Genomic DNA, 16,078 nt, shown 5'->3' with positions numbered 1-16,078 from the left:
TTCAAAAAAACAAATAAAATAAAAATTTTAATTATAATATTAATAATGTAAAGAAATTTTAAAACTTCAAATAATATAAGAGTATTGCAATATCTCTAAAATGATGTATCAACACACATTATAATAATATAAAGAAATTTTAAAATTCTAAAAGAAGTATTGTAACATCCATCAAAAACTAATTAATAAAAATAGTAAAAACTACATAAAAAATAATGACTACGGTCAAAATTTTAACAAAGATTTACTTAATAATTTAATATTTTTGTAATATTTAAGATTTAATAGAGGTGCATTATCCTATATTTCTATATCAAATTGCTTTAGTATAATTTTGTTTATATAATTGATTTAGGTAATTAATAAATTAATTTTTTTTAAATATTGGTAATGATAGATTTAGTGAATCTTTTTAATTAAAAATCATATTTTATATTCTATATAGAGAACGGTAGCATCTTATTGTATGAAAGAAAAGAAAAAATTTGAGATCAAATCAGATCAATTCAAAAAATAATATACAAAAAATATGAAAAGAATCAGGTCAACTTAATAATAATAATTTCAGAAATATTTTCTTTGACTCCAATATATCTATAAATAGAGAGTTACTTCTCCCACTAATAAACACAAACAAATAGAAAATATCACTTTAAGTTTTAAGGTAACATCACTCTTTTACTATTTTATTATTATTTGCCAGAATACTTTCAACTATAATATTGGTGTTCTTGTTATGATACTCTTTTTTTTTTTATTGCCACTCCAAGCCTTGCACACTTGGATTCTGATTTAGTATTTTTTATTTTCTTGAGAAAAAGAATACACGGTTTGATTATATATTTTACTCTTTAAAATATTTTTTTAAAAATAGCCAATTTTCTTAATATTTTAACAATGATTTAACATCAACTTAATATCTTTTTAGTATTTTTTTAAAAATAGAGGTGCATTCGTTGTCAATTTCTTTTATATATTATTTTTTTAATATATAATATAATTGCTTTAGATAATTATATACAAATTGAATACTTATACCTATGAATAAGGCAAATTATTCAAATTATAATTTTTCTAAGATTATTGCTGCGATAACTTGATAATATGTACATATATAACGTACTAAAAATAGTAATAATTGCTAACATAAAAGTTTTTCTTGTAATACTAGGAAATTAAGCATTATAATCCTGCAATGGCGAAAGGAATACTACTTTTTTCTCTGTTTGTCTTTTTAGTACTAACGCAAGCAGGTATAATCTATTTTTTAGTCCTTTATTTTTTCTCTCTAGTTTCTTTATTGTTCTTGTGTTTTTTTAAAAAAAAAAATAATTTTTAATTGTTATACAAATTCACTCAAATTATAAAATATATAATAATTTTGAAACTAATGAAGTATAATATCTTATTTTTTTTAGTTAAATATAAATATAAATATCTTTAACTATATCCAATTGCATTTTATAAAAATTTTAAATTATTTCATGCATAATTATTCTTTCTTAAATATTTCATATAAATGTATTATGTATATATAAAAGTAGAAGTTATTTATAAGTCATTTTATATTTGAGAGATATTTTTATTTAATTTCAGTAGTATCTATATATATGTTGTATATACAAAATAGCTTGATTATATTACATAAACTATTTTGTATATTTTGGATGTGTTTAATTTTTCTTCTAATTTATGTTGAAAGAAACGTTGTTGATGATTTTCAGATTGTATGAAATCTTTTGAAGTAACGAAATGTTGTTGGGAATATCATCTTGGTAATGATGTTTGTGTCGACAGTACTTGCAATTCAGTATGTCAACAACATTGTAAAGGAGGACATTGCAGAAATTATGATAAACATATATGTCATTGTGCTTGTTAGTTAATTATCACGATTTGTAGGAGAGTTATATTATGAAAGCAAGATTTTCAATAATTATATTCAACTTATATTATGTTGATTAGTAAATTATTAACAAAAAAATTATTTAGACTATGAATAAAATGATGAATGTCATCGTCGAGTATTCTATTTTAATTTCTAAATTTTATTTATGTAATTAATATTTCGATTATATGTGTTTTTAAAATTAAGGGTGATATAAAATTAGAAAATAATGATCAAAAAATAAAATCTATTATTCTATTACAATTTTTAGACTTTCCTCCTTTAGTTGATTTTGTTAGTTAATTATTGATCTTCTGGGCTACATATAAGTTTATACTCTTTAATGGTTAAAAAAAATAATGATATTTTAGACTATTCATTTAAAGTATATATATACTGGATTATTATATACTTTTTTGTTCGCCGTGTGCATAAATTATATACGCAGAGAAAAAACAAAACGGCAAAAAATATTCCAAATAATAATAATAATAATAATAATAATAATAATAATAATAATAATAATAAGAAAAAGTATGGAGAGCCAATGAAATATTTGTACAATGAAATTTAGAGATATTCGATCTTTAGTGAATGATTTTATGACATAAGATATTTATTATTCCTGATATTCAAATAGTTATTCTAAATAGCAATTTGGCCAGCTGCAGTGACCTAGAAAGTTGGTGGCTTGGCTTGGTTAGGCACAATAAAAAAGAAGTCATTTATATTGCATTGGATTTTTTTTTATATATAAGTTGGTCCTTGATTTTCTTGATATTTTTTTTCTTCTTAATGGGTCCGGCAAGAAAAATAAGAAAAAGAATTTTAAATTTTTAATACCAATAATAAGATTAATTAGCTAAGATAAAAAAAAATATTCATTAGCTAAAATATGACTTTAATTTTAATTGATATACTTATTTTTTACAAAAATTATGGCATATATGTTTTTTAATTGATGGAGAAAATTGGTAACTAATTTTATATAATATATATCAAAAAAAGCTTTTTTTTTGTATAATTTAAAAATGAAAAAAGAGTTATTGACTTTCTTTAATTCATTTGTAAATTAATATTTTATGAGAAATTTTTGAGAATAGCAACTTTTAGTAATTTTGGTCATTATTTAGCCAGCACAAATATTAAATTATTTTTAACAAATAAATTTTATTAATTTATTTATGCAAATTCTAAAAAATATAAATGCAAACTGTATTGATTTATGTGTATAAAATTCTAGTAAATATAAATACAAATTATATGCTTTTGTATATAAAACGTCTGTAAATATAGATATAAATTATTGTTAACAAAAAATAATACTATATGCTAGCGACTATGTAACATTGCTCATATTCTAATTCAACTTACCATTTTTCTATACATAATTTTGTATCTCTTTTAATTACTTACAAATTTATTTATTCATATATTTATAATAATAACATTTTATTTATTCAATTATGAAGTATATTTAAAAATTGGCATTATGTTTTCAATTATTTACATATTTATTTAACTATTTTGTTTATTAATCTGTTAAATACTTCTAAATTCTAATAGTATTTAATTTATATACTTGATACATAATGTATTAAAATGACTAAAAAATACAAACAGGAAAATTTTATAAGGAGACTAATTATGCCATGTTTATATATAAATGGTCCTTGGGTTTGATGTAGTGAAATTCACTTGAGTTTTTAAAATTTGTAATTAAGTAAAATAATTACATCAATGAAAAAATTTGGAAAAAATTGAAGAGTTATATATTTATAATGTACATTGTCTTTGATTTTTAGATCAAAAAGCACAATTCGACTCCCTTATAATATTTTTTAGTTGTATGTAAATTAATTAAAAAAGTATTTTAATTTTTTTAAATTAAATTTAAAATTCTAATTTCTATTAGAATTAAGAAACTTTAATCCTAAAAATAGTTACTTTAGAATGTAAAAAATTAAATATGAAGATCATGAACTCATTTTGAATTAATATTTTGTTATTGATTTTATTTAATTAATAAATACTACATATTAGTAATATACACAATTTAGATACTGTGACAATAATTAATACATATAATTTAAAATAGGTTAAAGATAAAGTTTTTTAAAAGTTATTAAAAAATGTAAAAAAGAAAAAAAATGTCATTTTAGTATCTTTTAGAAAAAAGTAAAATTTTCTCAAATTTTATCAACAATAATATATAGCAATAGATAAGTTTGGATTAATATCATAACTAATTTATTACCAATATATTTATTTCACTTATTAATAGTGGAAGATTGTTTCTACCTAAAAATTAAAGATTCGTTTTTGACAAAAACACTGTATGTTCATTGTCAAGTTGACATAAAACTAGAGTTCTTTAAGTTAAAATACTTATTTAATGCTAATTGAATGTGCAAAAGTATTAGAGCTTCATTGATAGTTAAATATTAATCAAATTAACATATAAATAACATAAAAATACCTGGACCATGATTATTTATTTTTCTCCCTTTCCCCGGCCCGGACACTATTTATTGTTGTTGGATGTCTCAGGTGTACACGACGAATGTGATCGACCTTACACACCTAACATTATTCGGATTGGTCTCAAAGCACATCATTTAATCAAGCAAGTCACCTTGGAATTTGGATGAACTTGTATGCAGACAAGGAGATTAGAATGCCTTTTAAATTGCTGCCACTGTTTTTATTTAGTCTCCCGTATCATTAGTCCCATGGATATTGGTTTTAATGCTCTGAAGATATGGGAATGACCTTTTAAATTGTTGAGGAAATTATGTTTTTTAATATAATGTTGAACATAATACTTATTTTCCGAACCTGGGTTTAACCTGCGACCAGACAGTATAATAATGAAATCGTAAACCACATATTTAGTTTTGGCATCTATGATATATATTCTTATTTGTGTGGTTCATCTCCACTTTTAAATCTACTTCAAGGCACTTAGATTTGTATTATTTGCAGGTGAAAGGAAAACGTGTCAGTGCCAACAAATCATCTACTGATAAGCAGAACAATGGTCCTGCCGTCCTGGAAAAAGTTGTTAGTTGTGTTGTTAGCTTGTTATTAATTGCAATAAATAGATTAATGATTAAGTAGTAAGTACTCTGACTTGGAATCATTTTTTATGGTTTTAGTGTTTTATTGTTGTTTGAAATTGAGTTGCTGAGAAATTGAATTTTATTTGCCGAGTTAATTTTGTTAGTTGATTAGTTGGATTTTGTTTGTTGAGTTAATTTTATTTGCTTGAGTTAATTTTGTTAATAATTCTCGTAAATTTTGTTCACCATGATGATTATTATTTGTGATTGTGTGGCTAATTTATTTGAATATGAAGGTTAGATTGGTGTTACGCTGGGTTATGGAGTTTATAGGTGTTTAACAAGAGTGTGACGGCGTTTAGCTGACAGATTGAAATTGGACGGTCCGATTTCTTACATGGGGTTAGGGGACACAAATCGGACCTTCCGATTTGTGTGAAGTGAAGCTTGGTGCATTGAAATCGGACGGTACGATTTAAGGAAGAATTCAAATAAGAACCAAAATCGGACCCACCGATTTCTAGGTTCAAAAAACTTTTGGCGGGCTGTTTTGTAATCGGACCGTCCGATTTCTTTGTTCCAAAAATATCGAATGCTCATGCATGCGGTCGGACGGTCCGATTTGAGTGTCATATATATATATATATATATATATATATATATATATATATAGATTTACCTACTCAACCCATTTCATTCTTCTTCTTCACCAACTCTCAACATTTTTCTCTTTAGATCTCTTTTTCTTCTTCTTCTGTAGATCTATTCTTCTCTATTATCATGGATGATAGAGTAAGATTAAAAGTGTATTATGATGGTCAAATTTTATTACAAACATCAGAAGGAGTGAAATTTGTGTGTCAAAATCTATTAGATATTATTATTCCATTTACACTGTCATTTGAAGAATTAAAAGGTATCATTTGTGAGAAGATAGATTCTCAAACAACAAGGATTGTATCGTGTATTCTGTACAGATATCCCATATCTGTATTTGGTGGGTTCGTGCAATTTCAAACGAAATACGTGACAGACGAAGCGAGTATGCAAGAAATGTTTTCAGTGTATCTCGGAAGTCGGTCGCGAATATCGTTTATCGAACTGTATATCGAGTTCGAGCAATCTGCAGCAGACCGAGATATTGAATTGCAGGATTACAACAGTGATAGTGAAGAAGAGTTCGAAAGTAACTACGTGGTCGTTGATCCGGGTGTAGACGAAGATCAAGCTGACGATGCTATGGTGGCAGATGTGGAGGATGTGGCAAATGCACTAGCAAATCAGGAGCCGTTTGTGGAGCCGAGTTTCATGCGGTCGTTGGATTTGGAGGCCATGCATGCACCGGAGTTTCCTCAATATGTAAATGCAGGTGCGCCATTAATTTAAATTAAGATTTCTAAAAGTATGATTTGCACATGGGTTATTAGTTTAGGAGAAATTGTTACGACCGGTTCATTTGCCCAAGTCGGTTCATTCGGACCGACCGGTTCATTCGGACCGGCCGGTTTATTTGGATCGACCGGTTCATTCGGACCGACCGGTTCATTTGCCCAAGTCGGTTCATTTAGACCGACCGGTTCATTCGGACCGACCAGTTCGTTCGGACCAACCGATTCGTTTGTATGGACCTGTTCATTTGGACCGATCAGTTCATTTGGACCGGACAGGACATTTATTTATTAGATTATTATTGCTGACAACTGTAATATTTGTGATGTGATTGCAGCAGAGCTTCCCCTTCTGCCGGATGGTGAATTTACTGTGGGAATGGAATTCAGTTCTAGGGAGGCAGTAATTAAGGCGATGAAAGATTATACAATCCGCAGAGGTGTAGATTATCGGGTGCATGAGTCAGAACCCACGACATTTTATGCTAAATGCACCCAGTATGATGCAGGATGTGATTGGCTGATCAGAGTGAGCAAGATGTCCAGAAAGTTCTGTTGGGAGATAAGGAGGTACAATGGTAGTCACACCTGTACTAGGGCCACCATTTCTCAAGATCATTCGAAGCTGGATTCCAACACAGTTGCAGAAGCAATAAAGCCATTGGTAGAAGTTGACCCGTCTATTAGGGTGAAATCAGTTATTGCGGAAGTACAATCAAAGTTTAACTACACCATTAGTTATCGCAAAGCATGGTTGGCAAAGCAAAAGGCAGTGGAGTCAATTTTCGGAGGATGGGAAGCTTCGTACGAAGCCTTGCCGATATGGTTTGAGGCTATGTGTCACAAGGAGCCATCCGCAGTTGTTCATTTCCAAACAATGCCTGCGTATCAGGGAGATGACTTGGTTCCTAATATTCGTGTACTTCACCGAGTCTTCTGGAGTTATTACCCTTGTATTAGAGCCTTCAGACATTGCAAGCCAATAGTGCAGGTAGACGGAACTCATTTGTATGGAAAATACAAGGGTTGTTTGTTGGTTGCAGTATCACAGGATGGCAACAACAATATCGTGCCGATTGCATTTGCGATAGTTGAGGGAGAGACATCTGATGCCTGGCACTTTTTCCTGAGTAACTTGCGACAGCATGTTGTGAGACGTGACGATGTGGGCCTTATTTCCGATCGGCACGATTCCATTAGGTCTGCTGTTGATCGTAGTGACGGAGCTTGGTCTCCTCCCAGAGCATTCCATATGTTCTGCATCAGACATATAGAGTCCAACTTTCTAAGAAAATTCAAGGCTCCGTATTTGCAGAAGCTTATCGTCAACATAGGTATGATACTCACGATTACATTGACTCCTTAACTTAGTTATTATGATGAGGTTTTTTATGGTGGGTCACGTTTTAATTGACAGGTTACTCGCGAACAATTCGCGAGTACGAGACGCGTTATCAGCGTTTGCGTGAGCGGGGTGAGGCTTATACCAACTGGTTGGATCGCATACCGCGTGAGCAGTATGCTTTAGCATTTGATGGGGGATATCGATGGGGTCATATGACAACCAATCTTGTGGAATGCATCAACTCCGTACTGAAAGGGGCTCGCAATCTTCCAGTCACTGCACTTGTGAAGGCAACGTTTTACAAGCTTAATGAATTGTTCACCCGGAAAAGAGCCGAGGCTGAGGCTAGAATTAATGCAGGACATGTGTTCTCTGAGTTTGTAACCTCCAAACTGCAAGCAAATCAGCGGGCAGCTGGTAACATTCAAGTTAGTTGCTTTGACCGACAAAATGAGGTATTCGAAGTGCGTGAGTGTCCTAGTGGTGTGGAGTATGCAGTGGATCTCCGTCAACAAAGGTGTGACTGTGGTGAGTTCCAAGTTGACCGGCTTCCGTGTCGACATGTGTTTGTTTGTTGTGCAAACCAACGTCTGGATTGGCAACTGTATGTACATGATGTTTACAAGATGGACCAGGTTCGACGAGTATACAGGGCTAGATTTAAGCCACTTGGGAATCCAACAACATGGCCTGTTTATCATGGACCTCGATTCGTTGGTAATCCATTCCTTAGACGGGTATCCAAAGGTCGGCCAAGGATGACTCGTTTCTTGAATGAGATGGACACTCGAATGTTGCGTCGTCCTAGGAGATGTAAGCAATGCGGGGCCGAGGGCCACAACCGTAGTAGATGTCGTCAAGGTGGTGGTGAAAATAATCCGGGTGCGAATTAGTGCATGAATTTGAACTTTTTATATATTGTATGACTTTTATATATGACATTATTGTACTACGTTATTGTATGACTTTTTAAAAATTTACTTCGAACGAAACTTATAATTCTATAAAATTTCGACAGCATTTCCTCTATTTCTCGGACTTCGCTACCCTATTCGGGTCCGAACCAAATATTTCTCAAACCTGTTCTCAACCATTTCCATAAATAAGTCAATTACATTCTAAATAATTAAGCCCGACACATAATACATAAATAAGTCAAATACATTCTAAGTATCTAAGTCCAACACATGATACATAAACAAGTCAAATATATTATAAGTAAATAAGTCCAACACATGATTCATAAATAAGTCAAATACATTCTAAATAAATAACTCCAACAACTGGTACATAAGTAGGTCCAACATCATTTTCTCATCGCCCATCTTACATCTTTGACTAATTTCTTGCATTTCTTCGCAACCTTTTTAAAAGCGGATGGGATATACCGACTAGCGCTCCGACGAGGGGGATCAGTTCTAAGGTTGTATCCTTTTCCTTTATCGCTAGTGCTTGTACCTGTAAAAACATTCAATAACCAACTAATCAAGTAAAATAATAAATAACCAACTAATCATTAATATTCATTATTTTATTTATTATCTCTCTATTTTTAATAACAGCATTATTATTATCATTCACTTGCTAACAACAATAATTAATTTATTATTTTATTATAATGTATCATAATCTTTTTTTTCTAAATAATCTTATTACACTAATCTATAATCTCTGCATTATTATACTCTAACATTACTAATTCCTAAAATTTAACTAATCATATTAAAGTACTCAGACACTACTACTATTACTACTACTACACTAATTTCTAACATTATCATCATAATAATTTACTAATCTCTAACTTAATAATAATTATTATTTTACTTAAAATAAAATTTTTTAAAATAAAAACTTACATAATTAGGATGATCAAGATAATTTGCAATGTGAAGCTCCGAACGATTAACATCTCTTAATCTTCTTTTTCTTCTAGGCATTGTTACAAAGTGGTGTAATTTTTTTTTTCTCAACGTCTTAAATGGAGGGCCATGGCTGTGGGGTTAGAGAGGGATTGATGAGGAAGAGAGGGTTGCTGAAAGTGAAAGAATGAGGGAGGGGTTCATTCACGAAACTTTACATACAATGGGTGCCGGACCACACTTGCATGCGTGACACCTGGTTGGGGGCACAAATCAGACCGTCCGATTTGTGTTCCTTCCCAGCCCCTAAATCGGACCGTCCAATTTCCGTGGTGAAATCGGTCCGTCCGATTTCTTCATCCCAGTCGTCACAGTTTGGTGAAGCACCATACAACCCCATAACGTTATAATACACCAGATTTTCCCCAATATTGAAAATAAAAAAGTGAAGTTGTGTCTCTAATTAATTGAAAATTTATTTATTAATGTCTCTAATTATAGATCATTTATGATGTGAAATTATGAAATTTTAAATTTTATTAAATTAAAAATTATTAAATTTATATATTTAAAATTATATATAAATTTTTTAATAATTTTATTTAATATTTAATTAAGTCGGTTAAATTTTAATTAAATTTCAGTCGAACTAATAAATTATTAAATTAATAATTTTACCAGTTTATTAACAGAATCGATTCTTGCAATCTTGAGAATGAGGCTATGAATGGAGAGAAATAAAAAGTTTAGACATTATTTTATTTTATTTTATTGATTTTTATTTTATTTGCTAAAAGTCTCATGCAGCCAATTGTACCTGGTTAAGTTTATTACAAAGGACACCATTCAAAACCCGTCAAATGCACTTTCTATTAACGGTGATTATTATGTAAAAAAAAAAAAAAAAGATAAAAGTTAATAAAAATAAAATTAAAATTGATTCTAATTTTTCATTTTTTAATTAATATATGAATTTAAATTTATAGTTGTGCATATACCAATTTCAAGGTAATTCATACCACAAAAGTTTTTTGGAAGTGTTACCTTACGTAGCTTAACGAAAATGTTTTTTTGGTGACTTAAAAGAAAATAAACAACAACTAAGAAAGAAAAAATAAACAAAAAATTATTTAAGTTTCGGCAGTCTCGTTGAATACTATTCTCAAATTCTTTCCAAGGCAATGGAAGTTTCACTTGGGAAGAAAGGATCCTCGTTGCAGTATTTGTTATGATGTCTGCTACTGTATTTGCATCTCTCAAGATCAACCAGAGAATAGTAAAAGCCTCTATACAGTCTGTCTCACATATAATATCTCTTTGTCCCAAGTCCCATGCTAAAAGAAAGTCTCTCCAAATAGCAAGCAACTCTCCTTGCAAAATGCTACGACTCTTAATTGTTCCTAGACAGCCTCGTTGCCACATTCCCTTCCAATCTTTGCTAACACAAGCAAAACCAACTCGAGCACCATTGCCAGGATAGTTAGCATCATAATTAATTTTAAAGGTACCCAGGGAGAATCCAAGAGCCACTAATGGTGGAGGGGATAGACAGTCGTTGAAACTCAAAAATATTTCGAAACTCTTTTTTCAATGACAAAGCCATACCAATCACCATGTCTGTGGTCCAATGCTCGTGAGGATGAAAGATCTCGTTATTCCTCGAATGTCAAATCCATCAGAGACCAGAAAAGAATCTAAAGGGACGCTGTTTGCTATTATGTAAGAACCAACTCATCAAATCCACTGATTAATCAGAGATTCCTAAAGCTTGCCAAACTAGTTGGACTTTTGGACAATCTCGAATACAATGTAAAACCGATTCCTGACCTGAGAAACGTTGTGGACAGCTATTCGTGTGCGAAATGTTCCTCCTAAAGCGAAATACAGCAATAGAAAGAGCCCCCCAAAGACATAGCCAGACAAAAAAATTATGCTTTTCCAAAACATGTTGATGCTAAAGCCAACATTTATGTAATATAATCAAGCTATTTTGTACATACAATATGTACAGCTACTACTGAAATTATATGAAATAGCTTATAAATAATTTCTACTTTTATATACACATAATATATTTATATGAATATCTAAGTAAGAATAATTACGCATGAAATCATTTGAATTTTTTACATGATGTGAGTGGATATAATTAAAGATATTTTTATTTATATTTAACTAAAAAGTAAGATATTATGCTTCATTAATTTTCAAAATTATTATATATTTCATAATTTGAGTGGATTTGTATAACAACTAAAACTTATTAATTTAAAAAAAAAACACAAGAACAATAAAAAAATTAGAGGAAAAAAAATAAAAGACTAAAAAAAGGGTTATACCTACTTGCATTAGTACTAGAAAGACAAACAGAAAAAAAAATAGTATTCCTTTCGCCATTATAGGATTGTAATGCTTAATTTTCTGGTATTACAAGAAAAACTTTAATGTTAGCAACTATTACTATTTGTTAATACATTATCTATGTACATATTATCAAGTTATTGCAGCAATAATCTTAACAAAATTTATAATTTGTCTTATTTATAGGTATAAGTATTCAATCTATATATAATTATCTAAAGCAATTATATATTAAAAAAATAATATACGAAGGAAATTGACAACCAATGCACTTTTATTAAAAAAAATACTAAGAAAATATTAAGTTGATGATAAACCATTGTTAAAATATTAAGAAAATCTGCTATTTTTAAGAAAATATTTTAAAAAGTAAAACATATAATTGTACTGTGCATTTTTTTCAAGAAATAAAAAAATTACTAAATTAGAATCCAAGTGGAAAGAGAAAAAAAATATCATAACAAGAACACTGATATTATAGTCAAAGTATTCTGACAAATAATAATAAAATAGTAAAAGAATGATGGTGTACAACAGTACAAAAGACTTAGCTTAAAGTTTAAGTGATATTTTTTTCGGAAAAGCTCTGCATATGGTTTGTATGCTTTACAAGTTCATTAAACAATAAAATCAAAATACGCACTGCTCCACGTACGTTGATTACACGTGCTATATAACATCCCGCGTATATCTAACTACCAAATTTAAAATATTTGTTTCCTTCTTTGTTTTTGTTATTTTGAGATTTGGTTGTTCTTCTTCTCGCGCGTCTTCCCTCCTTCTTCTCCATCGTTCTTTTCCTCTCCTTTTCTCACTGGTATGTTCTTCGTTTACGTTACCTTTTTCTCTCTCTGCAACTCGAGCTTCGTTTTCTATTTTGATTTGTTATTTTCTGAAATCAAAGTTTGAACTCGTTTTGAAGATAATGGATCATTCAACCTCAGATTGTCAGCTGAATCCAGGCAAAGTGGATTATGAATTTGAAACTAACGAAGTTCCTGAGGTTTGATTTACATAGGATTAGTATGAATTTTCTTTCAGTAATTTGTATAGCATTGTGTAGTTGAAAAATTGCTGAACATTGACTGTGAAAGTAACACGTTAACATGAATCTGTCGATTCAATGTATTAGTTGTGATTAATTACCTGGAATTTATAGCAGACGCTCGGGTGTAGATCAATTCTTCTTTGGGTGTATTTTAGCTAGAAGTGTGGGTGTATCTACACTTTACTGGTTTTTTGTTATTTTAATTGAGTTGTTGTTATTCAGGTGTATTATATCAGACATGATTGGGTGTGTTTTTAGTTTTTGACATGGTGTATTCTGCAGCCTGTGTATTTACAGTTTATGGCTTTAAAGGTCATTCTGTAGTTGAGTTGTTGCGGTTCGGGTGTATCATATTAGACATTATTGGGTGTATTTGAATCATATCTATGGGTGTATTCACAGTTCTGACACGGTGTATTGTGCAGCCTCTCTCGGTTGTTGATGACGAGCTTGTTCCGAAGGTCAGAATGACCTTTACCACCCTTGAAGATGCTGGAAAATTTTACAGGAACTACGCCAAGGCTACAGGTTTCTCTACAAGAGTTCGGTGCACAAATAGGAAGGGAAACGAGATTAAGAATCAACTGATTACATGTAGCAGAGAGGGAAAATGGAAATCTAAAATATCTCCGACCGAGAAGACCAATCCGACAGCCGGTTTAAACTGTCCTGCAAGAATTTATATACACACATTGAAGGATGTCGGTGCTTGGATCATTTCAAAGGTTGTGCTGGATCATTCACACCCCTGCTGTCCAAGCAAAGCAGAGATGCTCAAACAGCACAGGAAACTAAGCATGTCCATTCGTCGTACGATAGAGAATAACGAGGAGGCCGGTATCAGACCAAGCAAAACCTACCAATCATTTGTTGCGGCTGCCGGGGGTCACCGCGAGTTAAATTTTATCGAAAAAGATGTGAGGAATTACATTACCAGGGAAGTGCGGAATGTTTCCGAACAAGAAGATGCAAAGGAATTCGGGAAATATTTCTTAAGAATGAAAGAGAAGAATCCGAATTTCTTTTTTGAGCTCGAACTCGAGGAGGATCAATTGATTAAGCTGGCTTTTTGGGCCGATGCAAGAAGCAGAGCCGCCTTTGAGTATTTCGGAGACGTCATTTCATTCGACACCACCTACAATACAAACAGATAACAAACTGTCCCTGTTTATGATGCTAAATTAATTTATTTTTACGAATCCGCAGCAGAGGTGTATATTGGCTCTTTCATTGGGTGTATTCGAAGCATTTGTTGCGGTGTACCTAATTATTTTGCATTCTGGACCATGGTAATTTGTTTCAGGTATAATTTGGTCTGTGGTTCTTTTGTCGGGGTGAATCACCACGGTCAGTCAACACTTCTCGGATGCTCTTTGATGAAGAACGAAGAAATTGAATCATTCAAATGGTTATTTCAATGCTGGCTTCGTTGCATGGGAGGAAACGCTCCGAAAGGGTTTCTCACCGATCAGTGCGCGTCAATGAAAAGGGCTTTAGAGGCCTGTATGCCAACAACAGTTCACCGCTGGTGTATTTGGCACATCATGAAGAAGATTCCAAGCAAATTAAACGGGTACAAGGGACATGCCGATATCGAACAAGAAATGAGCCATGTTGTTTGGAACTCTCATAGCAAAGACTCATTCGATAGGAATTGGAACGATTTTCTGCTGAATTTTGGTCTTGCGGACAACAAGTGGCTTTCAGGTAATGTGTTTTTAAAATCTGCAGCAGAGGTGTAAATTGTATGTTCTCTCGGGTGTATTTTACAGTCTGTGTTTGGGTGTATTATGCAGATCTGTACGAAGACCGTCACATATGGGTTCCTATCTATCTGGATCACCACTTCTGGGCAGGGATGAGAAGCACACAAAGGAGCGAGAGCATGCATTCATTTTTTAACAAGTACATCACCCGGAATAGCTCGCTTATTCAGTTCGTCAAACAATACGATAATTGCCTCGGAAGCAGGGAGCAAGCAGAGAGAGAATCAGATGCTGCAGATTTTCATACGGTCATACCGTGTGCAACCAAATCCTCCATTGAAGCTCAGTTTCAAGATGCGTACACTCATGCAAAGTTTAGGAAAGTCCAAGCGCAATTCAGAAGAAAGGCGAATTGTATCACCAGATTAAAGAATTCCGCTCTAGGCTATTCAATATACGAAGTCGGAGAACAAGTTTCCAGCTCAATATTCAACAAGTTCGCGGTTACCTACGACTCAGTTGCAGCCGAGGTAAAATGCCAGTGCTTATTATTCGAGTCGAGAGGGATACTGTGCCGTCACGCACTAAGTGTGTTAAGCTTCGAACAAGTAAGCCAAGTGTCCCCTAGATATATACTGGAACGATGGAGCAAGAAGGTAAAGAGGCGACACACACACATCAAGAGCAGCCACGACGAGCCACTAATGGAGCCAAGAAGCAAGAGGTTCGACCAATTGGTTTTTCGTTCGCAAAATATTTGCGAATTTGCCTCCGAATCGGAGGAGCTGACTGCAATTCTGCACCGTGCGTACGATAACGTCATGGCCGAGATGGAAGCATTAAAAGCCAAAAGGAAGGGGACATCTTCTTTATCCCACGAAAACGCCAACTTGGAATCCGTTAACGAGCTTCAAAGCTCGCCAAGGATTCGAACAAGAGGACGTCCAGAAAACAGGCTAGGTTCAAAGCTGGAGAAACAGATTGCAAATGCCACAAAGAAGAAGAAGACGAAAGTTTTAAGCGAGGTAAAAGTAATGTTCTTTAAATTTGTGGCGATTGAGTTTATTTTTCTCGTTAATAGTTTAGCTAATGTGTGAGTGTTATATTCAGATAAACCTGTTTGATGCTGCATCAGCGGCGCATTCAAATTCCAGCCAATATCAAGGACACGTTATGAATTATCAGTTCAGGGTACCAGCAGCAGGGGATAACTCTTTGGGTGTATAGTTTTATAGAATATGGGTGTAAAAGCACTGTTTCTTTTGGGTGTATTTTTGTTAATTCACAATTTACATATAGACACATATATAGATACATATAGAACAAAAGCTGTAAAAATTCGCAGGTTATGGGTGTATATTTCATTTGATGTTTTTCTTTATATTTTAGTACATGTAATTCATACATTTTGAATACAG

At 32.1% G+C, this 16,078-nt stretch overlaps 2 protein-coding genes across 2 annotated transcripts; both read left to right on the top strand.

The window, feature by feature from the left end:
* The first annotated feature begins 5,730 nt into the window (after positions 1-5,730).
* LOC107626865 (uncharacterized) lies at positions 5,731-8,576 on the top strand. The gene is made up of 3 exons (XM_088505650.1): positions 5,731-6,176; positions 6,921-7,672; positions 7,756-8,576. Exons 1-3 carry the CDS (start codon positions 5,731-5,733, stop codon positions 8,574-8,576), a joined length of 2,019 nt encoding a protein of 672 aa, XP_088361776.1.
* A 5,568-nt stretch (positions 8,577-14,144) lies between these two features.
* Positions 14,145-15,887, top strand: LOC148573055 (protein FAR-RED IMPAIRED RESPONSE 1-like; the record flags this gene model as incomplete). Its single annotated transcript, XM_088504749.1, has 3 exons — positions 14,145-14,661; positions 14,751-15,685; positions 15,771-15,887. Coding segments are annotated over 3 exons (1,569 nt in total), but the record flags the coding sequence as incomplete, so codon positions are not given.
* Between the last annotated feature and the right edge of the window lie 191 nt (positions 15,888-16,078).

Source organism: Arachis ipaensis, chromosome B2 (assembly GCF_059453495.1).
Source record: "Arachis ipaensis isolate K30076 ecotype BB chromosome B2, ASM5945349v1, whole genome shotgun sequence".
Classification (NCBI taxonomy): Eukaryota; Viridiplantae; Streptophyta; class Magnoliopsida; order Fabales; family Fabaceae; genus Arachis; species Arachis ipaensis.
This window is presented reverse-complemented; position numbering and strand designations above follow the sequence as displayed.